Source organism: Pteropus medius, unplaced genomic scaffold (genome assembly GCF_902729225.1).
Source record: "Pteropus medius unplaced genomic scaffold, Ma_sr-lr_union100, whole genome shotgun sequence".
Classification (NCBI taxonomy): Eukaryota; Metazoa; Chordata; class Mammalia; order Chiroptera; family Pteropodidae; genus Pteropus; species Pteropus medius.
Genome location: NW_024354501.1, coordinates 492,106 through 518,095, shown reverse-complemented (window position 1 = coordinate 518,095; position 25,990 = coordinate 492,106). Strand labels below are relative to the sequence as shown.

General features: G+C 59.1%; 1 protein-coding gene and 1 non-coding gene across 2 annotated transcripts in view; one reads left to right on the top strand and one right to left on the bottom strand.

Moving 5' to 3' along the window:
• GABRB3 (gamma-aminobutyric acid type A receptor subunit beta3) overlaps window positions 1-25,990 on the bottom strand; it is an 81,782-nt gene that overhangs the window by 13,360 nt on the left and 42,432 nt on the right. The window contains exons 2-4 of the mRNA XM_039853406.1: window positions 8,592-8,812; window positions 4,344-4,426; window positions 2,470-2,607 (exon numbers count right to left, since the gene is read on the bottom strand). Of these exons, the coding sequence (XP_039709340.1) occupies window positions 2,470-2,607; window positions 4,344-4,426; window positions 8,592-8,812 (442 nt within the window). The remainder of the gene's footprint in view (window positions 1-2,469; window positions 2,608-4,343; window positions 4,427-8,591; window positions 8,813-25,990) is intronic.
• LOC120595376 (5S ribosomal RNA) lies at window positions 12,057-12,175 on the top strand. Its single transcript, XR_005650804.1, has one exon. It is a non-coding gene; the product is annotated as a 5S ribosomal RNA (ribosomal RNA).

Sequence of the window (25,990 nt, the reverse complement as noted above, 5' to 3'; positions counted from 1 at the left end):
ACACGCGAGGACGCACCGTGACCTGTGATGACCTTGCATCCGGGACGTGGAAGTCAGTCCAGGGAAGGGACGGCCGACGGCCCGCGGGGAGGGCCCGCCATCTCCCCAGCGCTCAGGGGACAGGGGACGACCGCTGGGGCCACGGACGTCGCCTAAAGCCTAGCAGGTGACCTCCACGCGACACGGAAGGTCAGCGGGGACGTGGAACGGGAGGGACACTCTGGAGCGTGACGCAAATTGGCAAAACCACTGTGGGAAACGGTCCGGCAAGCGGCGAAGCTCGGACGTTCACGGCTAACGTGTCGGTTCGCTACCTCCGCTTCCGCGGGTGACGGCCACACACAGAAAAGCGGCAGCGCTTCCGCCCAGCGGGCGACGTGTCCGCCCAGCGGCGTGCCCGGGCGTGAAAGGGAGCCCCACGACGTGGGAGGGGCTCGCGCCATGGAGCTCAGCTAGGGAAGCACCGCCAAATACCCCGACTCCAAACCCAATAGACGAGGCAGCGGCCCCCTTTGGGAAGGATGGGGGAGGAAATCGGGGGGCGGGGGGCCTGGACCGCCAGCAACATTCATTCCACTTTTCACCTGATGCCCCCGACGGGTCCCCTTCTGATATTTCCCTCGGCTCCGCATTTCTATGTTAAGTACTTTTCTGTAAACGTGCACGTTAATAAAAATCCCCATCGAAGCGGGATTAAGCCGCTCCGGGTCCAACGCGCGTTTGCGGAAACTTGTGTGAAAGCATCGCTCGTGGAAAACGCGGGGCCCTCGGCACGGGCGTGTGACGCTGGGCATGACACAGCCGCTGCGCACGGGCAACACGACACTGTCGCCCCAGCCACCTCCGCGTCTTGCAGAAACCCTTGCGACGTGAACAGGTAGAAGTGCGACATGATCGTTTCAGTAAAGCTTTGAAGAAGGACTCGTTAAAATCTTCATCGAAAATACACGTCGAGGGTCCGACTCGCCAGGAACCGTGGGGACGGCTCTGCCTTTTCCAGCTTTGTCACCGTCATTCATCTCCTATGCTTTAACTTGGACTCATTAGTCTGTCAACTCCCAGCCTCCAAGGGACATCGGCGAGTGGCCACAGGGCTCGCCTGTGGCCGTAAATTCTAACGTATACTCCGCCAGACGGGCGCGAGTTAGAGCGAGTCACAAGGTCTTTTTCATTTTCTTTCGCTCTGTAAAAAGGCTGAAACGTTTTTTTCCCCAAACCCCGGTCGCTGACTCGCGGTAGGAACCGAATCATCCGTCGACATGAACTGACTCAGTCACTGCTCTTTGTCTTCGGGACGTAGACGGACCCCGGCTTCGTCTCCCCGGACAAACGCGTACGTGTCCCAGCCCCGCCAGGCGCCGAGAAGTTTCACGCGCGTTTTCTTCCCGCACGGGATACTTTAGCGCCTTAAACACGCGAGGACCATGCCAGGGGCTGATGAAGCGTCGCTTCTGGGAAAACGAGCCTTCGACTGGGGGTGAATAGTCGCCTGGTGAAAACAGCCAGGTGCCCCTCTCCGACGACGGCCGATGGGCGGGGCTGACGATGGCCGATGCTCCCGGGCCGGGCCGCGGCCCAGCTGTGCACTTACGCCCCTCGTGCAACCCTCTCGGGGACCTCCGAACACACGTCGCTGCCGTCTCTGTCTCTCGGGGAGGTTGTGACTCGCCACAGGGCACACCGCTAGCAAGTGTCAGAGTCAGAGGGAGGTCTGGGCCCTGCCCGGGAGCAGGACCTGGGGCTATGGCCCCGCTGGCGGCTGCCGAGGCGGGGAGGGGAGGGGCGGGGAGCCCGGGCCCCCACTTCGCTGAGCGTACGGTCTCTGCTACGCCTGACGGTTCACAAAGTCCCTCTGCTTGTTATCCCTGTGACGGTGCACAGCTCGGCGATGCCCGTGGTCCCAGCTTAATAAATCCTCAGCCCGGACAGGTGAAGCAGAGATGGCGCTGAAACCCAGGCCGGCCAGCGTGACCGGACCACACCGGGAGCAGGTGATGGTTTCTGAAGGGGCATGGCTGACGGCGGGTGGCCCCAAGCTCTGCACCACGAGGCGGCTGGCCAGCCCAGAGTGGGGAGAAGGCCTGTGACTTCTGAGAGAACGGCACCCGCCCCCCCTGTGTCCCCTGTCACCTTCCTTCCTGCCCCCGGGGCCATCAGTGGCCTCTGTCAACCCAGGAGAGCTGCTCGGGTTACGAAACGTGGTTGCGTTAATTCACCCCCCCGTCCCTTAACTTTGCTGTCACCAGCCCCAGGGAGCGTCTCGTTGCCAGACGACCTTTCCACCCATCAAACCCCCATGAGACAGAGGACGGGGGTCCTCCGACGATGGCACTCCTTCGGGGCCCCGGCGCTGAGGGGCGGTGGCAGGGCGTGGGGACACCACGCGGCCCAGGCAGTGACGCGGGGCCCAGGCGGTGACGCGGGGGCCCAGGCGGTGACGCGGGGCGCGTGTGCAGGCGCGGGCCTCACCTGTGGCGAAGACGACGTTCCTCGAGACCAGGCGGTGCTCCACGATGGAGAACTGCGGGAGCTCGATCCTCTCCACCCCGGTGACAGCCTTGTCACCGCCGCGCCAGTAGAATTCGATGTCGTCCGTGGTGTAGCCATCTGCCGGGAGAGAGACGCGGGGACATGGAGAGCGGACGCCTTGTCATTGCGTCTGCACACGGGGCCCGAGGGGCGCCGCCCGCGCCACGGAGTGGGCGGCCCGTCCCCCGCCCAGGGGGGGGTGTCCGACGCGCCGAAGGTCCGCGCGAAGGGTCAGCAGGGAACCGACGCGAGGGTCCGAGTGTCCCCTCTGTGATCCGCTTCGGACCCGGCTGGTGCTGCAAAGCAGAGAAGCTCAGGGACCGTGGGGGGCGGGAGGCGCGGGTTCTGACTCGGGCTCTGTCTGCGTGGCCCGGCGCTGCACAGACACGAATCTGAAACACGTAAGGACCGCGGTGACCGCAACGGCCCTGAGGACAACGGAACGCGCGCCCGGCACGAGGCGTTGGGGGAGGGCAGGACTGGACACCGGGCGAAATCGACATCCGAGACCTCGGACGGTCCCGGGGCGGATGACGCCTCCCCTTGGGGCTCTGGGTGGCTGCGGCAGGTGCCCAGCCTGACCGGGTTGGCCGCCCTCAGCCTGCACATGTGCGCACAGCGGCCACCGGGGCGAGTGTGCGCGTCGGACGGTCACAGCTCCAAACTGGGCTGCGGCACATCCTCACGCTCGGGGCTTCCCGAGGACGAGCACAGGGGCCGTGAGGTCGGGGTCACCCGGAGCCCCCGGGCGTGCTCTGAAGGATTAGGGTCCCCCTCTCGGGGAGGCCGAGTAAAATCACCACGGAGAAAGACACCCTCTCAGTGTGACGGACGTTTTGATCTGCACGTGGTCAGTGGTCAGCATGACACTGAACGCGTGACAGTGGACACACAGGCCACGGCGGCGGGACGCCTGCTCCCCGTGGCCAATGTCATCTCCCCCGCCCTGCCTGCCGTGTGTCCTCCCTGGATCGGGCTGGGCACACCCCTGTCACCCCTGTGGCACTGGTGAGCACAGCGCACACCTCACCAATTGCCCCCGCGGCCGGAAACCCTCACGCTTCCCACTGCGAGCAGCAAAACGCGGCCGAACTCCTCACGGGGACGCCAGGGGTGGACAGCACCGTCCCCGCGTCACGTCCGCCTGGCGCTGCCCCGCGCCTGCTCCCCGGCCACTCCCAGAGGTTCCCGGGAGAAACGCGCTCTCCCGCACAAACGCATCGAGAGACGCGGCAAAGTCGCCCCTGGCCATCCACGAAGACCGTCCACGCAAACACCGACAAGCCGGGTGCAGGCGGGACCGAGGGCGAACCGGTCTAAGGGGCCGGGATACGTGACAACGGCCAGGACGGCAGCCACGCCGTGCGCCAGGCAACACAGAAGCAGCCGCGGCCCCTCGCACGGCTCTCGGCACCGAGTTGTCAACAAGGCGTCGGAATTCGCTGCGGATGGGAGGGGGCTGCCGGGGAGGGGGCTGCCGAGAAGTGGACGCGCTGCTTGGGAAGCCGATGGAGAGCGAGGCCCACGTCCGTGGGCCGGGGCCGCGGTGAGCTGAGCGCAGGACCCGCCTCCCACTGAAGGGACCGGGTGGGGAGCGCTGGCCACCTTACATTTCGGGGAAGCGAACACTCTCACTCGGGTTAGGATGGGGAGCTCCCCACGCCGACTCCGTGCAGAGTGCAAGATTCGACCCCCAATCTTTAAGATAATTACAGACGGTGCCGAGGCAGCCGCACACGCCTGGATGAAAGCTGACCCGGGGGAGACAAGGGGCCAGAACCCAAGCGGGGGAGGGAAGCGGCCCAGATACCCACAGCTTTCGATTTCCAGGGTGCAGTTCTGCTCGTCCAGCGGATACCTCCTCAGGTCCATCATGCACGCGGCCGTGGTGGTGATCCTGAAACACAGAGCCAGGGCAGGGCTTAGCGCCGGGCGGGAGCCGCGGCCCCGGCGGCGAGGGCCGACCCCGGCGGGGGCCTCTCCGGGGCGGCCCGATGAGACACACCGCGTGACACCAGCAGGACGAGGGCCGGATTCCCCGAGGAAAGCAACGCTCCACTCTAAGCCCCACAAAACGCCTCATGGCATCTCATCGGGTCTGGGTGATCAGGGCAGAGAAAGGGGTTCGCAGGGAGCTCTGACCCTCAGCATCTGTCCTGCCCCCGCGGTCAGCGGCCCTCTGACCTTCACGGCACGGAGAGCGTGCAGAGCTCGCGTGAGTGCGTGTGATCTCACTGGACACACGACGGGCTGGAAATGCGAGGCGTAAAGGGACACAGCCAGCATCGTGCTCGCCCCGCTGCGGCGAGCACCACGGCAGCACTCTGTCATGCAAGGGGACGGGACAGAGCTCAGTGGCCGGTCCTGCTCCCGCGGTCACGGGCTTCCACAGACGCATGTAAGAGCCGAAGGCATGAAGACTCAAGGAATAGACTTGACGTGCGTCAGGGAGCCTCGTGCCCAGCAAGTTCAGCATCCCACGGGGAGAGAGCGGCCACCTCTGGACACCGTCCACAACTGTCCCCATGTGTCCCCTGCCTGCACGCTGAGTGAGGACACCCGCGGCACGGAGACCCGTGGCTGTCAGCATGCAGGGGGCGATCCTTGGTGTCAGCCCTTCCATGTGAGCTTTCCACCAGTCACAGACCAGTCACAGAGAATGACGAGGGCGGACTCTCCGTGTCGTCAAATGCAGGCTGAAGAGGCGGCTGTGGGGACGGCACATCCCCAGCTGCCCAGGCGTGCGCCGGAAATGTCCATTTGTAGCTGGGGCACAGGACAAGGGACAGGGGTCCCCCCAGAGGCAGACGGCCAGGGCCGTGCGCACGGTTGCTGTCCACACGTGTCCAGGTCCCAGACTCGCCGTGAGTGCCGGAGAGGGCGGAGGTCACGGCGTCCTCGGCGGGCCTCCCGGAGCCTGCCCCAGTGGACGGGCCTCGGCCCTGGCTCTGTCCTCGCCTCAACACCATTTCTGTGTTTTCGTGACACCTGGGCGGCCACCCGTTCGCTGACCAGCAGGCCCTGGGCTCTTCCTCGGGCGAGCCCGGGAGAGCAGGGCCGAATGCCGCCACGGCTGCCCCCACGCCCGCCTGGAACAGCGCCCGAGGCCACGGCCAGCGCCCCGTAATCACTCGCTGAGCAAAACGTGACGCGGAGGATGCGGGGACCGGGCGTAAGCGGCCAGCGTGGGACGCGAGGAGTGTGCAGAGGGGAGGAGGCCGCGTGGCCGGTCTCGGCCCGAACCCTCCATGTCCAAGACCCCCAGGGCGTCCCCGCCTGCCCCAAGCACGCCCCGCAGGGGGTCACTAAGACACGGTCCTCACGGGGTTAATTTAAAGCTCTGCTTTGCACGGAGAAACTGACACGCTCTCTCTTTGGTCAGAAAACAAAGAACCTGAAAGTGAAAACGGAAAGAGCCCAAGAAGCAGGTTCCGTTTACAAACCCAGAGGGCCCGGCTGAACTTGCATGGATATTCGCTTCCCTGCCACGCACGCCCGCACGCACATGCACGACATTACCACACTCACGGCATGTAATACACACACACACACTCACTATACACACTCACAGGTACTTCTCGCCATGACATTACGCACGCGACACACACATCAAGCACACATCTGCACGCATAGCCACATCCGGTGACACACACACCTCCTCACATTACTACCGCAGACGCACATGCACGTACATTATTAATTTCACATCACCTGCACGTGACACATCCGCCAAGACATTTTTCACACACACACTCCTCATATTATACACTGGTTATGCCAATTCGCGCATTTATCACGTAATATTATTAATATTACTCCCAGACGTGACATGTACTTTATATTACACTCTCACGACATATGTAACACGACATTATTACTCTTCATACACTGTGCATTTATTAATATTATCCGTGACGCATATGCATTATGCCATATTATTACTTCCGCGCACGCGACATGTACGCATACACTTTCACGACATGCGGCACGCGAGCATTATTACTCTGGCGCATACTCGTATCACGACATTATTATCCAGACACACATTACCTCACATTATTAATAATTTCTCACGATATGCACGCATACGGCTACCTCCTCTCATTGCGTAATGCGGTTATGCGACACGCACACATTTATTAATATTACCTTCCAGACGCGATATGCATCAAGACATTAATACTTCACATTACTCGTAATTTTATTATTATTAATTTCACATTAATTGCATGCACACACATCTATACGGAAGACATGCGGTATATACATATCACACCTTTGCTGTGTATATGTGTGGCTATTACACAATTTCTCACGCACATGTATTACACATTAATTTCGCCATTACATGTACGCGACACATATTAATTTCGCTGTTGCACGCGCATAATATCCTTGCATTACACACACTCTCACACACACACACTCCTCACACACATGCATGCACACACATACATCCGCGACACATATACACATACACATTACGTACACACTCATGGCGAAAGCACACACATACGCATGCACACGCACTAACACACACTCACAGGCACACACATGCACACATATGCATGCACACATGCACAACTCACACATGCAAACACGCACACACACATGCACACATACAAGCTCATGTACATGCGAGCATGCACACACATGTGCACACATGCTGTGCACATGCGTGTACACGCATGCACACACGTGCGAGCACTTGTGCGCACACACATGTGAGCGCACGTGCACAGTCACACCTGTGAACATATGCGCACACAAACACGCATGCGAATACACATAAACACACATGTGCACGCACATGCACACATATACGTGCACACGTGCACACACCCACACTCTTCTCTCGATTTTTTGGGGGGAAGGCAGGTAAATGGAGAACATGTCCTCTCAATTACACTCCCGTGGTTTCTGGAGAATTTTTTGCACAATCGATGTCCTTGTCAGAACCTCCAGAACTTCCTAACCACACTTCTCATTTCTGGACAAACTATAAAATGCCGACGACGTCCCAGAGAAACACCGGCCTAGACTCTTCCCAGGTACCCCCGGCGTGCTTGGCACGTGCCGCTGCTTCTCTCGCGGTTAAAAAACTCTGATTTTTGCTAGAACTTTGACTCGCAGAAAGTCGCTCAACGTTTTCTACTTCAGGCGATGTTAGAAGATTCCCTTCGCTCGTCTTGAGGCGCCGAGAGTCTCAGCGAGGATTCGAGTGTCTACTGCTGCGATTTCGCAGACATCTGCTCGGGTCTCGGGCTAAGGCCGTGGCTCATGGCATGGGGGTGAGTCCTTCCTCTAAGATACCCAAGCGTGTCCCACCGGGGACCTGGGCAGCCCCTAGATGGACACTTTTAGGTCTGCTGATCAAGACAGATATACACAAAATGACTCTGAAACTAAACGAACCTGAAATCGGGGCAAAGGCCACTGGAGGGACGAATGCGCCATTAGCAAGAGGGCGACATTCACAACATCAGCCACCAGCGGCGAGCATCATGGGAAGGCCTGGTGGTTTCCACGGGAACCAGGGAAGCCCAGGGCCTCCTGGGGTTCCAGACAGCCAGTTTGCTCCCCGGTTCACGTGATTTCATCAGGAGGCCCAGTGAGAGTTCCCATCGGGAAGCCTCACATTTCACCATCCCCATAAATGTCGCTGGCACCACCGCATAAGGCTCTGTGGCGGCCATGCCCTCCATTGGCAGAGCCAGACGCTGCTTTCCAGCTCTGCAAACGGCTTCGGGCGAACTTTCTGGAAAGCCTCGGCAGCGTCAGGGCAAAGTTACACGGGCCCGCATGTTCTAACACGGGAGGCCCGTCCTGTGGGAATATGACAGCTCGATTATACCTAATCAATCCGGCGAGGCCGTCCCTTGCTGGAGGCCTATTTATAGGAACAGTAATGCCCCCAACCTTACACGATTGCTTTTTCTGCAAAGCTCCGTGTCTCATGGCTGCCTCCTACTTAACCCGAGGACGTGGCCTCCCCCAGACCGTCAGCGCCTCAAGTGACAGGCGTGAGGCCAGCGCACCACGCAGCCGGGGTGAGGACAGACCTGAGCCCGTACAGCACGGTCCCATCGGGGTGAAGCCGTATCATGCGGTTTTTCACCGTCACTCCGTGAACAAATGATTTCTTGTCATTTAAGAAATAGGTGTCGGGCACCCATAGCTGGTCGGCCACTCGATTGTCCAGCGTGAGGTTGAGCGGGATCCCAGAATAGGCGAGTCTTTTATCTCTCCAATATTGTTGAAAATACATGGTTAAGGTATAATCCTGGGGGAAAAAAGAACAGAAAGGAATTAGTCGGCGCCCAGCCTCAGGCTCCGCGCCTCCACGCCCGCCTCCTCCACGCGGGCCGGGTCCAGGCCGGACCCCGGAGGAGTGGGCAGTTTCCTGCAGGAGAGGAAGCGGGGGCTGCTTCCTCGTAAATGCAGACACCGGCTTGAAAAGGCGTGTGTCGTGGCTATAAACCCCGTTTATTTAGGGAAGACAAATCGGCATTTTAAATATCACACAGAAATAAAGGCGAAGGATAAAAAGGCATGGGGTCGTTGGCAGGGAGGTCGAGTGTCCCTCCGAGAGTTCTCCTAGGTTATGCAGCTGCTGCCAGGCGGCCACATGCCTTAAGCTCCCAGGTCAGACCAGTGAGCCGACGCTCTCTCTGCAGCCTACGCCACCTCCCTCCCCGCCAGGCTGTAAACACAGACGGTCCACAAACACCCGCTGGACGCACATGACCTCCGTGCCTCGTCGTCCACCACATTTTCTTTTGCTTCCAGAGTTCTACACTGACCGGGCTATATCATCACCTCCGCATGATGACACACACGTTCGTGCACGGGGAACGGCAGCCTGGAGCTGCAGCCAGGTGTGGGAGGAGACACCCTCCCCACCCGTGCAAACCCACAGGCCTGCCAGCGGAATGAGCGAACATCTGGGCACGCTCCCCGACTTTCTGGTTTTTGCAAAGTAGTTTGTGTAATAAGAAAATGGAACAAAAGACGTAGCAAAGGCTGAGGATGGGAGTTCTACTTTTTAATTTTGATTCTTTCTGGCAATCACTCGTCAGGTCTGGTATGATCAAGTCTGAAAATTTGGTCATACTCGGGGGACACTCCGAACCCCACCATGGAAGAATCCTAGGTGAAAACCCAAAGGCGAGTAGGTAGACGCTCTAGCCAGAAAAATCAGGCCCTGCGCACGGGGGTCGGACGTCACCACGCGCAGGTCGTGCTGCGAACCCCCTGGCTGCTGGGCAGCGAGGGCGGGCGGGGAGCCGGCTGCAAACTCGTCCAGACACTGGTCTGACGCCCACCCGGTACTCGTGCGGTGTCTCGGGACCGATCCTGGCGCTTGCTGACCCAACCACCCTGTTGTCGTTGCTCGAGAGTGTTGGAGCACGAGGCCACCGACGTGACCAGGAGCGCCCCTGCGCGGCGAAGCCGACAGTACGCCGCAACTATGAACGAAGTAAGTTTTCAGCTCGAAGGCTCCTGAAAACCAGAAGGGGGGAAGCGAGAAAATTCAAACGGGCTGGGGAGCGTTTATGGAGGTCTGAGTGGGTGAGAGGAAGCATAGGCCCTTACGTGGGCAGAGCTCCGTGCCCGGTGTTACCTGTGTGAGCCCCCCTCTCCCCGCCACCAACGAAGGGGTCCCACAGGGCAGGTGGCACTGGAGACAGGCCTTGGTTCAGGTCGGGGCATGAAAACTCACGGGAGGATGCAGCGTTTCCTGTGCTGATGGGCGTGGCAAGGGGGCAGGGCCTGTGGTGGGCGTGGAGAGGCCTTGAAGCATAGTTTGGGTGTAGATGAGTGGGAGGGGCATGGGGAGGGCAGGAGTGGGAGGAGGGCCAGGTGGGCGATAGCACTTGAGGTGAGGCCTGTGGGTGCATGGCATGAAGGAGGCGGGGCCTGAGTTTGGGTGGTGGGCATGGCATGGAGTGGGAGGTTTGCAGGCGTGGGAGGGCGTGGGGGGCGGGGCGAGGGGTAGGGTGTGTGGACCAGCAGACCTTCCCAGTGCACTCGCTCATGCTGGGAACCCGCCGGGGAGAGTGGGCACACACCGGGAAGAGACAGGTGTCCCCTGGCATTTACCAGCTCATCCGGACAGAGTGGGTTGGCAGAAAGAGCTGCGGCACAGGTCAGGGTTTACAGGAAGAGCCGCTGCCAGTGAGGGGGTGGTGACAAGGCTCTGTGTGCAGGGGGCACAGACTCCCCTCTGCTGGGGGGCGGGCCCCCCCAATTGTAGGGAGAACACTCTAGCCTTCAGACCAGCATGAAACCCAGACCCACAAAGCTCCTGCTGCACTTTGGGCGAGGTGACATCTGCAGTACCTCCAGCGCTTATAAGCTATCCCTCCTCCAAGTGAATTAATGGACACTCTGTGTGTGCACACATTCTGACCCACACCCAGGTGTCACCGGGCATCTCAGAGGCCCTGGGCACCACAAGGACACTTGGCTCCTGGTGCACACCCAGCCTTGAAGCGGGGCTGTTAATGCACAGCTGGGAAGCCCTAACGGAGGGCGCTGACCTCCTGGCCCGTCCTCTCAGCTGCCAGCACCCCGGCCCCCTCTGCTGCTCCGTTTGCTCAGCAGGGCAACCCCTAGATCCTCGCCCGGGAAGGCTGGGGAGGCTTAGGGAGAGCAGCCACCTCAGCCACCTGTCCAGCGGTGGGACGTGCTGCTGTTCCACTGGGGGTCACAAACTGCCTGAGGTGTGTGTGTGTATGGCCCAGACCCAGGACACAGGCCGAGACCCTCCAGGTCTCTGCTGTACCAGGTTCACTGGTGTGGGACACAGCTGTCCACACGGGGAAAACCTCCAGCTTCTCTAGCCTGTACTGTGACAGAACCCAATAGCCCTGGGGTATGGCGCTCAGGCGACAGCGGTCAGGCATAGGGGAGGGAACCCCGAGTGTAGCCTCACCCAGAATTCTCCAGTCCACTGAGAGCTCAGAATTAGGGCGATGCGTGAACGTGAGTTATTAAATTACAGTTGGTTTGAACTGTGACAGCTTGTCAAAATCATTAGACGAGATAACATGTCTTCTCTCTCTGTCTCTCTCTCTCCTCCTCCCATCTCTCTCATATAAAATGCGTTCACAAACTTAGGAGCAGCTTGAAGAAACACTGAAGCAAGCGTTGTATTTAAATCAGAGTCCCTCTTACAAGCAAAATCATTCAATTAAAGGGCCGTTTATTGCTCTGGGCTTGTTTTCAGGGCTCATAAAGCTCTTTGATAATCTAATGGAGTCGTGACCCCCTCCCCTCGGGGGGTGTGTGTGTCAAAATCTTTCAGTACAACTCACTGAAGTTCACCCAGGCTCCCTTCCAGCCTCACCTGTCTCCCCACAAAGTAGAGCAAACGCTAGTGGGTGGAGCTCCACGAGCTTGTAAGTCAGTCATGTGCTTATAATTTGCATAATGCTTTCTCATTGAAAAAAATATGGCGCACAGGTTGTGCGGTTTTACCCCAGATTACAAAAGTCCATTTCAGGCAAAAGTCAGAAGCCAGAGTCTACAGCCACGCCACCCTGAACAAGCCCGATCTCATCTGATCTTGGAAGCTAAGCAGGGTCGGGCCTGGTTAGTACTTGGATGGGAGACCGCCTAGGAAGACCAGGTGCTGTAGGCATAAAAAAATAGAAAAATAAGGGATAGTAAGCTGACGGGGTCCTTGCAATCTGTGAGGTCAGCCAAGGGTTGCCTCGCCTAAAAAATAAAAAAATAAATTAATAAAAGTCAGGAGCCAGAGGTTCTGGGTAAGCCACCAGCCCAGCCCAAGGTCCCCTGGTCTGGAGCCAGTGGGCCCAGGTAGCAGCGGCTGGGGCAGGAAGGGACGATGGCGGCCAGGACAGAATCTCAGGGCTAGGAGAAGCCCCACTGCTGGGGGCTGGGAGCAGGCATTCTTGAATGTGAGTCACTCAGGTGCCAAGCGTTTATATATAGGTGGCTGTCCTTTCAAAACCTCCCGGGGATAGATGTACAGCAGCAGTAACAAAATTAACAAAAGAAAAATCTTTAGGCGTAAAATCCGAGCCGCTCGAAGAAGTCGCAGTAAGAGATGCACAACAAAAGCTCTTCCTGCTTGTGGAAATCTGGCGTTTGCCGCATTGAAATGACGAGAATACGTATTTGAAAGTGGAAATATTGCTCATTATTCTGCAATTAAGTAATTGCCTAGATTTCCTCAGCGCAGGAAATGAAGAAAAAATTTACTAACCCCGAGAAAGAAACGCAATCTCCAAACCAAATTGAAATATTTAACTGCAGCTGGGACGCCGCAGGACACCTGCATTCGCATCTGGCTCAGCACGCCGGGGACACAGAGCCTGGCAGGTAGATTGCTCTCAGGCGGGGAGAAGCTTACGTAAGCCCTACGGCCCGGGGCGTCCTTCTTCGAAGGCATTTCTGCCATCGAGATTAGGCTGGGGGGATTTGGGCACTTTGGTTAACGACTCGTATTTAGAGAATTTTAATCCGTCCCTTCAAACGGCCTAAAAATTGCACCCAGACAGCGATGGTGTTGAGGTTCCCCGGTGTCGAGTCTGTTTGGTGACCTTTCGTGAGAAAGCACGGCCTCCCTTTCCCCAAACCCCTCTCCGCCTGCCTCCTGCTTCAGGCCAAGAACCCTGCTGGGTGCTAAGGAGCACATCACTTGTACCTTTAAATAGCTCACCTTTTGGTGGGGTAGAGAAGGAGCTTTGAATCAAACACACCCAGGCGTCAAGTTTGCCTCCAGGCAAAGGTGGGCAGGCTATTTCTGTGTCCCAAGCCCACCTGCTCTACCTGGGGGTCTGCCTGCCACACGCCCTGAAGTGCTTAGTGACAGGAGGTAAATTCTGCCCTGTCCTAAATTAAAGGAAGGCAAGCCAGAGACTGAAAGCGACAGAGCGAGCCCAGATGCAGCTGCGGCCAGCTAACCCCAGACGCCCACATCCTGAATGAGGCGGGGGCTCCGGACCAAGCTCTAGGCAGCCGCCCGAGAAACAGCAGCCGGCCGACGCCACCCCGTCCTGCTGTCTCATGAACTTTCAGGACCCTGCCCCCAGCCGATCAAAAACAAGACACCTGTCTCCTGAGGGCGCCGCCCTGGGACCGCCCCGTCTCCGAGAACAGCGCAAATTCTTTCAAGACAACTCAGGTCTTTCTCTCCCCCAAACCACCATGTGTGAATGAACCCATCGACCCCAGGCTGGCGGGCACGCAGTCGGCCCATGCAGCCCCGCGGCTGGTGGCGTAGACTGCAGGCCCCAGGACCTGGCCCTTCCTCCCGGGTCCGGGGCTCAGGGGACAGGAAAGCACCGTCCGTGGGCCTTGCTGTTCAGCATGAGCGGGTGGACGGCACGGCATGAGAAGCCACTAAGCACACGGCCATGCGGATCGACCTCAGGGACGTCCGCCGAGTCTGGGTCTGGCGGGGGCGGACGCCGGCGTGTGGCTGGGAGAAAGGCCACCGAGGTTTCCTGGTCTTATGGCCACTGCGCCCGCCCAGAGCCTCACGGTCTGCGTGTTTGATTCATCCACCTAAACGTCTCGGGAAGATGAACCGGTCGCCTCTGCATGAAATCCAGAAGGGCCGACGCAGATAGCCACAAGTTCCCCAAACCAACCTGAGAAACCACACGGGGTCGACGTGATTTTGAAAATACTTTTTTCACGTATAAAAAGGTACTCGGATATTTTTCTGACGTCCGATAGGTTTGAAAAGCAAAATAATTGTACTGACCTACATACAAAGGGCCGGAAAAAACGCAGTAGCAGAAAACACCGAGAATTTAACCCAAGCCGTGGAGCCCTCGGCCGACCGTGCCGGCAGGGGCCGGTTCGCGGGGCGAGGGGCAGGGAGCCTCCGAGGTGACGGGCTCCCTCCCCGGGAGAGTTACCTGGCCTCGGCAACCTCTCGTGAGAAAAATGGGACGCGCGTCTCGAAACGCACTCCACGCTTCACGGAGCTCACGGGCCGGACGCAGGGCTCGGCTCACACAGGCGTCTGGGAGGGTCCCTGTCCCCCACGCCGCCCACCCAGAGCAGGGCCGGCCACCCAGCCCCCGAAGGGGAAGGCTCCTGTGTTTGGGGTGGACGCCCAGCCCACGATGTCACCGAGCTCACCCCCTGCGGGGGAAACGGGCCCCAGGGCCCTCGACGCCAGCCGAAGCAGGTCTCAGACAAGCGTCCCCGGAATGGCGCAGGTCGCTAGGCTTTGGGCAACACGTGTTTCTCTGCCGTGAGAGCGAAAATCAAACAGGAATTTGCAAAATGGCTGTGATGCTAACGCAGACGGAAACCAGGGCCCAGGGCTCACCCCCCATGTAAAACTGGGGGCCACCGCGTCGTACAGTCAGTGGACCCCGCAGTACAAAGGCCCCCTTCTCCGCGGCCCCCTCCACGGTCTACCGTCACTGTCACTGGGCGGCCCCCGGCGGCTTGTAGGGACAGCGGCTCAGTGTCCCCGACTGGGCGCCGGCCACCCAGCGGGGGGAGCCCTGCCCTGCCACCCCTCACTCCGGCCTCCCCGTCTTCGCTCCTCCACCGTGGCCCCGGCCTGTGGTGCTGTCCTGAGATGCCACAGGCGGACACAGCTGCCCACAGACCCCTTCCGCCCAGGCGCCCCGCTCACGACCACGCTCAGTACGTCTACAAAAAACTTGTTACCATTTGACCCCGACTCTGTCCCCGCCCTGGGCCGCCGGCTACCCACGTGCTCTGCAAACCGCAAACGGGGCGCATGCCAAGCTCCCCGCCCTCCATCCAGCGCCCTCCAGGCACCGGGCTCCCTGGGGCCTATTTCCAGAACCGGCCGTGAGTCCGCAGGAGCTGCACAAGGGCTGGGAGCGTTGGCACTGAGGTCCCCTCGAACGACAGGTGACAGAGGGGAGCTGCCAGACAACCTGGCCGCCCCCCACGGAGCCGTCGCCCACCCGGAGCAGGCGGAGTCCAACCCCAGACTTCAGAAGAAAATACGAGATGACCGGACAGGCGGCTCAACTCCGTATGGGAAGAGCTGTCCCGACGTCACCCGCCCCTTAGCGACGACCTTCTGCTACGTGCTTGTCAAGTGAGTATCTATCTGAATCGTACTTACTGAAGACACCAGACCGTTTGGGAAATTTATATCCATTCCAGCTATGATCATTGGTTCAGAACCTCGCAAAGCCTAGGTCACCAGGAGAAAATAAAACCTACAATGGATGTTTTCACACGCTCCCAAATGTGTCACCCTCCGAAGATGCTCCAGGAACGGTGTGTGAGGAACAGCCACATCGCCTGTGCCAGGGAGGCCCAGGAAGTCACCCTCGCTGCTGCCACGTCTGAGAGGTGTTCTACCAGCTGGGGGCGCCTTTCGCCTGGCCGCCTGTGAGCGGCTGTCCACGCCCTGCCCGGAGGGTGCTCATCAGGCCTCTGTGTCCGTCCCCGTTCGAGCACGGAGCCTGCCGATGACCGTGGGGTGAAGAACTCTACGTCCCGAGATACCAATGGTCACCTCTTGGGCCACGTGGCTCATAAAACCCGTATAATTACATTTGCCGGACCCACATGCCACTTAGGATTATTTCTCCCTGAATCCCTTCAAGAGAGCAGACAAGGCGAACACAAACACAAACACACACACGCGACGCTTCAGCAGGAGGAAGGGCGTTGCCGCGTCATCGGGCACAGGCGGCGGGTCCTTGTTTCAAACCGGGACCCGGCGCGTCTGCACCGGGAGCTGCGTCTTCCCCCCGCGGAGACACGCCACGTGGCTCGGGGCCGCCGCACGGGTCAGCGCTCTCGGGCTCCCAGAAGAGGTGCTATTTTTAGACAGCCAGTCCATTCGCCCCCGAGGTCACACGTCTGTTCCTGGTTCCCGCCCAGGCATTGCCGGGGTATCGCCATCACGCACATCACGGTGGCAGCCACACCGCCCGCCGCGTCGCTGGGAAACGCTGCCTCGATCGCTTCTTTCCCAAAGGGCACTGATTTCAGCAGAAGTGTCCGGATGGACGTGTCTGCGTGGGGCTCCATGGAGCCGCCCTGTCACCTCGGGAGCCGGGATGGGGTCTGAGCTGCAGGAAGGGAGCGACAAGGCCCGCGGTCCCCGCCGTGGTCCCCGCCGCGGTCCAGCGCAGGACCCTTTGCTGCCCTGGTCTCTGTGCTTCGCGCCGCGTAGCCGGCCCCGGCCACGAGCCGTCCGCATCCTTCGCCTCTGACCCGAGAGGTTCGCGTCTGCTCCTGGCAGCCGTGACACTGGGGGCGACGTCCCAGGCCCCGGCCGCCGTGGACGCGCCTTTTCTCGCTCGTCCTGCGTCCAACCGCCCCCTCGAGCCTCCCNCCGACGTGAAACCACACCAGACCCCCGGCTCCCTCGCCTCGCGGTCTGCGTTTAGAAAGCCCGCAGTGTGCACCGAACTCGGGCGCAGAGACAGCTCCCGCCACGGCTGCCGGGACAAACGTCTGTGCCGGGTGGGCGCGAGAACACGGCCTTCCCACGCGCGTCGGAGCTCCCGGCGGCGCCCAGAGCGCGTCTCTGCAGACCGCGTCACGCTGTCCCCGCGAAACCGCCCCCTGCGTCGACAGCCGGGTCGGGGCCCAGGAAGCCCGGGCTCCAGGCGGTGTCCGAGGACGCCCGGGAGCACTCCGTCGCCTCGGCCCAGGCCCCGATGCCGTAAATAAGCGCAGCCACCCCCCGACATGTGCGGCGCCCCAACGCCACGCCCGCGAGCTGTCCAGCAGGGTAGGAACGGACGGAGTGTTTCGGGGTCCTCGCTGCGCGCACCTCGACGTGGCTTGCCGTTCGCATCGCTCCGTTAAGGGTCTGTCGCATCATGCAGTGCATCTGCGCAGAAATCCGGCGTCTCGCGGCAGGCGGGCACGCCCCTACGTCCCATTTCCCGTAGCTGGGGCTTGATGGCTGCGTTTATTTATTTATTTTTTTTTTAAATTCCTCTAATATCTGCTTCTGGTAAATGTAAACAGAGGCTTCTGATTGCTCCCTTTGGGTGCGTATCACGTGTACACCAGGGAGGTTTACAACTCAGGAAGAGAAGGGGGGTGGCCTGTGGTGCCACCAGGGTCTGAAGGGGACTTCGGTTACGAAAACCGAACACCGAACACCGCCAGCTTTTGCTTGGGAAGTTGGTAAATAAACAGGAACGTCTGGATTCTTCCAAAGGCAGAGCGTCCCCGATCCTTTCAAGCAGACAGTGTGGTCCCGCTGAACTTAAACTTAGCATCTGACACTATTCATATTCAAATGAGAGCCAAGGAGTCAGGAGGCGGAGCTGCGGACAAAAGCAAACTTCTCTGTGGCATCCAGATGGTGATTCAAAGTCGCAAAAGGTCTCTATTCACCAAGGGGCTGGTTAGAGCGTCAAGCATCAAGTTAATTGTACATTTCCTTGATCTGGTGAGAAATGTTAGATATTAAAATGCAGGTTTTCCATATGTGACTGGCCCCGCGGTGGAGGACAGCCAGACTATTTTTAGTGTGACAACAATAACTAAGTGCCCTTTATGTCTTCCACTCCTTCGTAGGAGCCGCTCAGCCCCTGTGTCGCTGACGACACCACTTATAGATACATTTTTCCCGTTCCTGTGAGTTTGGAATTGTGCCAGATCCAAAGATGCCAATCAATGAGCTGCTGTGTCATCGGAATTAGAGTCTATCATTTATAACCGGCAACATAATTAGCAGCTGGTCACTTAACCGGCCACGGTTCTCTTGGTCCCTTTAAAATGGTGAACCTGTTGTCACGTAACGCGTGCAGGGTGTGACGTCCCCAGAGCTGTGGTTCTTCTGCCTGTGCACCCGCAGGGGACAGGAGTCGGCAGAGATCCGGAAACTCACCACCCAGCCCCTAGAGCCCATCACCAAATCCGCCTACGAGTGACAACCTGTGACAATCTGGCAGGACGGGAGCCAGAGGAACAACATCTGAAACTTGGTCACCACGCGTGATGACCTCCCAGAGCTGAAGCAAATGTTGGGGGTCCACACAGCTGGCTTCACAGAGCCATTCCAGGGATCTCACTTCTCGGGGATCCCCCAACCCGGGCCGGCCAGATGAGGGTGGGAGCGGATAGATCGACTAGCACGGCTGAGGCTCAGTGTCCAGGGGACAAGGACCCGGGAGTAAAGGGTCCGCATGTCCCGTGGAACAAACTCGTGGTAAGAATTACGATGCCCAGACGTATACTCTGCCCCTCTGCTTTCCACGACGAAGCCCCTGGACCCCAGAGGGAGTCACACCTGCTCCTGTCTGCGTCGGCGGCATGTCCCGGGAGCCACGCTACACGTGCCGACGGTGACAATCTCCCCATCCCCCCGTCTACGAGTTCACGGCTGGGCCGTGCCAGGTGCCACTCGGCCTCCCTGGCTGACCGAGGACAGCTGACAGCAAGAGGCACATGCAGCTGCAGAGCGTCCTGCGGCATGAAGGAGCCTAATGAATAAAGGCCGAGAAAAACACGCACACACGCATGCACACATGTGTGCACACGCGCACACACGCATACACATGTGCACACGCACGCACGCCTCCCAGTGCAGGAACAGACTCTGTTGGAACCCATTACTTTTAAATATTGTAGGTTATCTGCAGGAAGGTTTTATCAGTCAAAGGAAAGCATTTATGAAGTCAATTCATTCAGCATATAGTTATTCATTCTTTCTTCTCTCTCTCGCTCGCTCTCTCTCTCTCTCTCTCTCTCTCTTTCTTTCTTTCTTTCTTTCTTTCAGCTTTTTCTCTTCATCTACGTGCTACATCTGCCTCCGCACGCTTATAAAGGAAATGCCCACTGTGGATTCAGCCCGCCAGACACGTGACATGTTTATTCAGACCGGCGCCTTGGCTCCTTCACCCCTCCCCGCCTGGCGGGGCCCCCATGAGCTCACCCCAGCCTCCAGCCAGGCCCCCGCCACGTCCCAGAACGGCCAGCCCACCTCGTGTTAGGTGCGGCTCCGAGACAGGACAGGGGAGCGTGCCTGTGCCCGAGGCGTCCCCGACGGGCCCCTGGTCCCCCGGGGGCTGCACCCCAGCCCTTCGTGCCCTGGCCTCCCACGCCTCGACTCTGGGTCAGCGAGGCCCTAACAAGAGCGCCTGCCAGGGTGGCCGGTGCCGCAGCTGGTTCCAGGCTCGCCGCTGCCGGAGCGGACGGCCGGTCTTCTCAAGCTGTCCCTGTCCTCCCTCGAGCCATGCCCCAGGCCGGTCCACGCCAGCCCTGCAGCCGATCGGCCTCCTGCCGGACGTCTGGGTCCGTCCGTGTGGCCCTGCCGCTGCACACGGTGGACACTTCTCACGTTCACACCACCTTACGCGTCCTTCCCAGGCCATCCCGTCTTTCTGCAAAGAACCCTCGAGTGACGTGCCCGCCACGGAGCCTTCCTGGACTCTCTCCTCCACTGTGGACGTGGCCGGCGCCGCGCGCAGAGCGGGGGTGGGGGGTGGTCCTGGATGACCACTAAGATCCGGAAGAGTCCACGACCCCCCAAACCACCACCGGCCGCATGCGACAGACTACCCAGCCACTGCCACCTGCCTGTGTCACGAGCGTCCCGTGCACCGTCCGGGCATCGTCCGCATGCAATAAAAATAGTCACAGGGTGGGACACTCGACAGCAAGCAGTGCAAAGGGACGGGGGCACCAGAGACGGGCAGCCCGTTCTGAGCACGTCCGCTGGGCAACCTCGATTCTGCAGGATGGGGTCACTCACTGAGTGGACTGAGACGGCAGCTGTGGGCGGGTGCGACTGTCTTCCTGGGGTGACTTTGGACTCCCTCACAGCACCCGAGGTCAATGCCATTATCATCAGATGGATGGATGGATGGATGGATAGATGGATGGATGGATGGACGGGTGAAGGGACACGTAGACAGACAGATATATGATAGATAGGTAGACAGATTGATTGATTGATTGATAATAGATGATGGATGGATATACGATAGATAATAGATAGATAGATGACAGATGATGAATGGATAGATAGAAAGGTGGATAGATGGATATGTGATGATAGCGAGCGAGCGAGAGAGAGATGATGTTTGATGGATGATCGATAGATGATAGATTGATAGGTGGATGGATGGATACATGTATGATAGATAATAGATAGATGATAGATACTGAATACACTAAAAATATACTAAAATGGGGAAATATTTTGAGTGTAGCTTCCTCGGGAGTGGACTCATGGGTTTTTAATGTTTTACGACTTCCAGTTTTGGTGCAAAGGGGATATTCTATTAGCCAGATAAAGCACTCCAGTTCTACGTTTGGAGATAATGGGGCAGAAAACCAGAACAGAACGCCGAGCCCGTGGGGGACCAGCAGAGCCCCAAAGCGCACTTGTGTGGCACCTGCCAGCAGGTGTCTGGGCTCCTTCCAGCAAACAGTGACGTACCCGGATAACGGCACCAGCAGCACCACACGTGTGAGGAGCTCGTGACCTCAGCCGGTCCCCAAGGCTCACGTTGCTGTCCTGCCAACTCAGGCCAGAATGTGGGGGCCGGGTTAACGAGCCCCTTCATCTGAGCAACTGCCACAGGGAGCCAAGTGGGTCCGACCCCAGCCCTTACCCTAGGACCGGTTAGGGGGGCTGTGAGGGGGCTGGGGGAGGCAGAGGAAACAGGGAGGGGTGTAGGGGAGGAGGGGGGGGTCCAGGGAGGAGGGCCCAGGGCGGTACCTGAAGACACACAGGGCTGTGGGTCGTGATCCAGGGGAGCGGGAAGGGGGAGCACGGGCAGAGATGCTGGGACCCCCAGTTCAAGACCACTTGGGAGCAGGGCCGTGTGTTTCGGCCTCATGGTTCAAAACGAAGCGTATAAAGCCTGTTCCTCTATTTCAGGCGCAAATAACATATTCGTGATCTATTCGTGTTGATATCCACGTTTCGTTTTCTTAAAATAATATCACTGTTACGGGATCCCCTAAAAGCACCCCGATTGCTTCTCAAGTCCAAAACAATTCTTATTTCCTTTAAGACAACTCGGGTTGGAGCGGGATCTCCAATGCGAGGCCACACGGCAGACAGACCTATCTCATCCTGGGCAGAGACCGATGCTGGGCCGTGGGTCCCGTCCAGGAGAACTGGGTGACAGGGCTGTCGATCAGGGCAGGATAAATGTGGGTTCTCTGCGGATGGAGGGGGTGGGCCTTGCCCTCTGTCCTTTGAAGCCAGCAGCAGTCTTGCTGTGACGGGTTCAAGAGCCCTACCCCGCTCCGGGGTGTGCGTAGCAAACGCGTTCTCCACGCCAGATCCCACCGCAGAAAACCCGGGGTTTGAGCGCCCACTCAGTGGGCTCCAGTTCTTGCCCGGTGCTGCCCCCACAGTAACATCCTCACCCCGCCGTAACACCCGAAGCGCCGGCCCAGCGTGGCCCGTGCGTCTCCCTGTGCCATCAGCCGCGGTCTCTGCGCATCTTCCCTCTCGGCCACTCCCTCGTCTCCACGTTCTCTCTTCCTTAAACTATCTTGTCCCTTGTTGCCCAAAGAGATATTCGAGAAGCCAGTTTGGGAGAAAAATCCCTGCAAATGCAAATGGACTCCATGCAGAACCCTAAAGAACCCTCGGGAACACCCCAGAAATGACGATCCCGAAGGCACCGGCACAGCGCCAAGAGCACAGCTCCGGCTGCCTCACCTGTAAACAGGTGAACCCGAAGCGCCCGCCTCCATTCGGACGCCCCGGCTGCAAGCCGCTTCACAGCCTCGAACGACCAGGACAATGGCGACCTTCGGGAGACTGACGGTTGTTCCCAATTTCTCACCCTTCCCTGTGACCGAATCCCCTGTCACATGACTCTGCAGAGAGAGAGCACGCTTCCAGCTAGTGGATTTTTAGGGGGGACCGGCGTCTCCTGGGCCGAGGGGCACATGGAAGGATGACGATGAAATGTGGCCAAACCGAGAGGAGAGACAGAAAGATTCGCCGACACAGTCTGAAGAGCCTCAGTCAGCCCAGAGACGCAGCCGCCGCCGTCTAAACGCCCCTCCTTGATGTCAGCGGCCGGCCGGTAACGAGCACGGCTGTCCCACGGACTCCCTTCCCTCCAGTCCCCTTGGGGGTTGGGGTCCACGAGTCCGTGACATTATGACTCTTCAAAGAGTTGCACTGAGTATAACTGACGTCCAAGTAAAACAGAGTTTGGCAAGTTTCGGCACACGCACGCGCGCGCACACGCACACGCATGCAAAGTCATCGCCAAGCCGACGGAATGACCTTACCTAACACCTCCGAGCGTGTCCCCTGTGTCACCCCACCTGCTGCTCCTCCAGTCCCCCCGGTCACCAGGCGACCCTGGACCTGGCTTCAGCCACCAGAGTCCTCTGCCTTTTCTGGGTTGTCGTATCGATGGAATTGCAAAATATTTACTCTTTTTCTGGGGTGTCTTTTTTCGCCCAGCGTGATTGTTTGGAGATCCATCTGTGTTGTTTGTGACGACAGTTCACTGACCTTTTATTGCTCAGTGACAGTCCACTGTGCGAGCACAGTAAGCACGTCTTCTCTTCTCCGTGCAGAAAGGTGTTTGGGTCACAAATGCAGCTGTCGGGGACACGCGTGCGTGCCTTCAGATGGACACGTAGTCCCTTTCCGCCCGTGGAAACACCTAGGCATGAAGTGGCTGGTTCCTACCGATCCTACACCTACCTTTTCAAAGGTGGCACCATTTCGCGCCCCCACCAGTGCCACGTTCTCCACATCCTCACCGGCACTCGACGCGGGTGGTCTTTGTAAAAAGCCATTCTAACAGGGCTACGGCTTTACCTAGAACTTCCCTGACAAGTGAGGTCGCACAGCCTCCTCTCGTGTGCTTATCTGACCACCCATACATATCCCTTACTGCGGGATCGGTCCAAATCTCAAGTCCGTTTTCTATTGATTCGTTTTGTTGTTTTGTTTTGAGATGAGAGTTCCTTGGATTTTTTGGATACCTGCCCGTTAGCAAATGCTTTGACACAGGGCACCTGAGTAGGTTAGAAAGTGAGACTCTTACACGTGCTGCCTGGAGGGGACCCACTGCAGACAGAAGGACACACAGACAGAAAGTAAAGGGAGAGAAAGATATTTCATGAAAACGAAAACAAATTAAAAAGCTGGGTAGCGATACTGATACCAGACCAGACTTGAAATCAAAAGCCACGACCAGAGACGGAGAAAGACCCAGTGGCGGAACTTCTGCGTGTTTATCCGAAGAAACCCAAACGCTAACACGAACAGACACACGCACCCTGTGTTCACCGAAGCCCCACGCACGACGGCCGAGACATGGACGCAGCCCGGGGGCCCGTCGCGGGCGAACGGGCAGAGACGAGCGGGGCAGACGTGGGGTGGGACATTTTCAGCCCCGAAAAGAATGAAGTCCTGCCGTTCGCAGGGACCGGATGGGTCCCGAAGGCATCGTGCTCAGCGAAACAAGTCGGGCCACGCCGGACACAGACACAGAGACCGCACGGCGGCGGCCAGGTGTCGGGGCCGGGAAAAATGGGAGGCGGTCGTCCGGAGGTACAACTTCCCGTCATAAAACAAATGAGTCCCGAGGACAAAATCAGTTTTACAGGTAGGGCAGAGACAAAGCCAGCAGGAGCGTGGCGGCTCGTTCAGAAGGCTCGGACCGGGCAGAACCCAGGCGGGATGTTTAAACGCCAGTTCAGCGGCTCCAACGTGAGTCGCCCTGGAGTGGGGACGGGCACAGTTCCAGGGCTGGGGGGGACAGTGCTCTGAGCCGGGATGAGGGTGACGGGGGCTAAGGACAGGCTGCCTCTGGACAGCAGACGGCAGTGAAGACGAGTCGACGGCTCACAGGGACCGCAAACGCAAGGTGGCGGCTGGCCCCCGAGCCGTCCGTGGCACAGTTAGTGTGAAAGCGACATGCACGTGAGGGGCAGGGACCTGCTCAACAGCGCAGAGCGGGGCCAGGAAGCCACGGCCCTTTCTCGGCCCTGGACGCCCCCGCCATGCCCTCCGGGGCCTGTCACGGGGGGCGACTTCCTCCCCGTCCTACACGCTCGCCCAGATCCCTCAGTCCGAAAGGAAAGCCGGACACGTCCTCGTCACGCCTCATCCTACAGCCACCGACTCTCCCGTGTGTCCCACCCCCGGCCGTGAGATGCTTAGGTGCGGCCGACGGGGACTGTGGTGATGTGCGGTGGCCAGTGCACTGGTGACCCCCACCTTCCCTGGCCGACCCAGCGTCACCTGGTGACAAGCCCGCAGAAGAGCATGCGTGTCATGTTTGGGGGGGAATGTCAGTTTCACGAGTTTTCTATGTTGTTATACACACGCGTGAGGTATGGCGTGTGCAAAGTGGATCGCGCGTGGTCACGTGACGCACGACGGACGGCAGTACTGTCACAAATTCTCTCACTTAAAATCTCAGCGACTAACGAGAGTTCTATTTCACAAACACCTTCTTCCAAAACGTCGCGCTTTATGGCTTCGTGCGGTTTTCCAAAACACGTTTTCTAGCTGCCTGTGCGGCCAGGGGACTTTGGGTGGGGAGCAGCATTTATAAGGTGACAGCAGCTCTGCCGTCAGACCCCACGGCGCCCCAGGGGAGCTGTGACCCGTCTGCCGGGCCGACCTCGGGAAGCACAGTGGCCCCTTCCCCAGCGAGCGACAGAGCCAACGCAGGGCGCCCTCGCCCGGGCGGGCCACTCGGGGTGGCTGTATTTTGCGTTATTCCCACATGAGGGGGTTGCTCACCCACGACGGCGCTGCCACCCAGCACAGGGCCTGACCCGCGGCTCGTCGTCGTGGGCGCGTCAGGGCTGGATGAATGCAGAGCGGCGTCTGCACCCGGACGCGCGCACGGACGCCACACGGACGCGCGCACGGACGCCGCACGGACGCGCGCACGGACGCCGCACGGACGCCGCACGGACGCGCGCACGGACGCGCGCACGGACGCGCGCACGGACGCGCGCACGGACGCCACACGCGCAGAGCGCCGCCTCTGACTCTACATCGTAAGTGTCTTCGCTCCAGCGAAATCTGGCGAGTCTCGTTCTGTGGTCTGCGGCGAGTGGCCCATCCCACGTGTCTCCCCCTAAGGTGACTCAGCACGTTCTCTCTTGCGTGAAAAGTTGACACGGTTCCTGGGGCCAGGTGCTGTCACCGGCGGGTCGCTTGGCTCTTAAATACCCACGGTGTCCTTTTTCCACGATAAAGATGTAACGCCCGTGCCCTGACCTAAACCCCCAGACGGGGACCTGTTCGACAGGGTCTGTGACGTCCCGAGCACACACCCTGCGCCCACCCACTTAGCACTGGCTGAGCAACGGCACACCCCTTGCCCCAGAGGCAGCTTTGTCACCACGGATGGCAGTCTCCAAGGAGCCCCGCCTTAAATGACCCCTTCCTTCTGCGACTTCATCAGTTGAACTAGGAGCGCCTTGCAAACGATGACTGTCAATCGAAAGCCTCTCCGATTCCCAGCTTCCAGCCCAGGTTGGCCCGGTTCCCGATAAA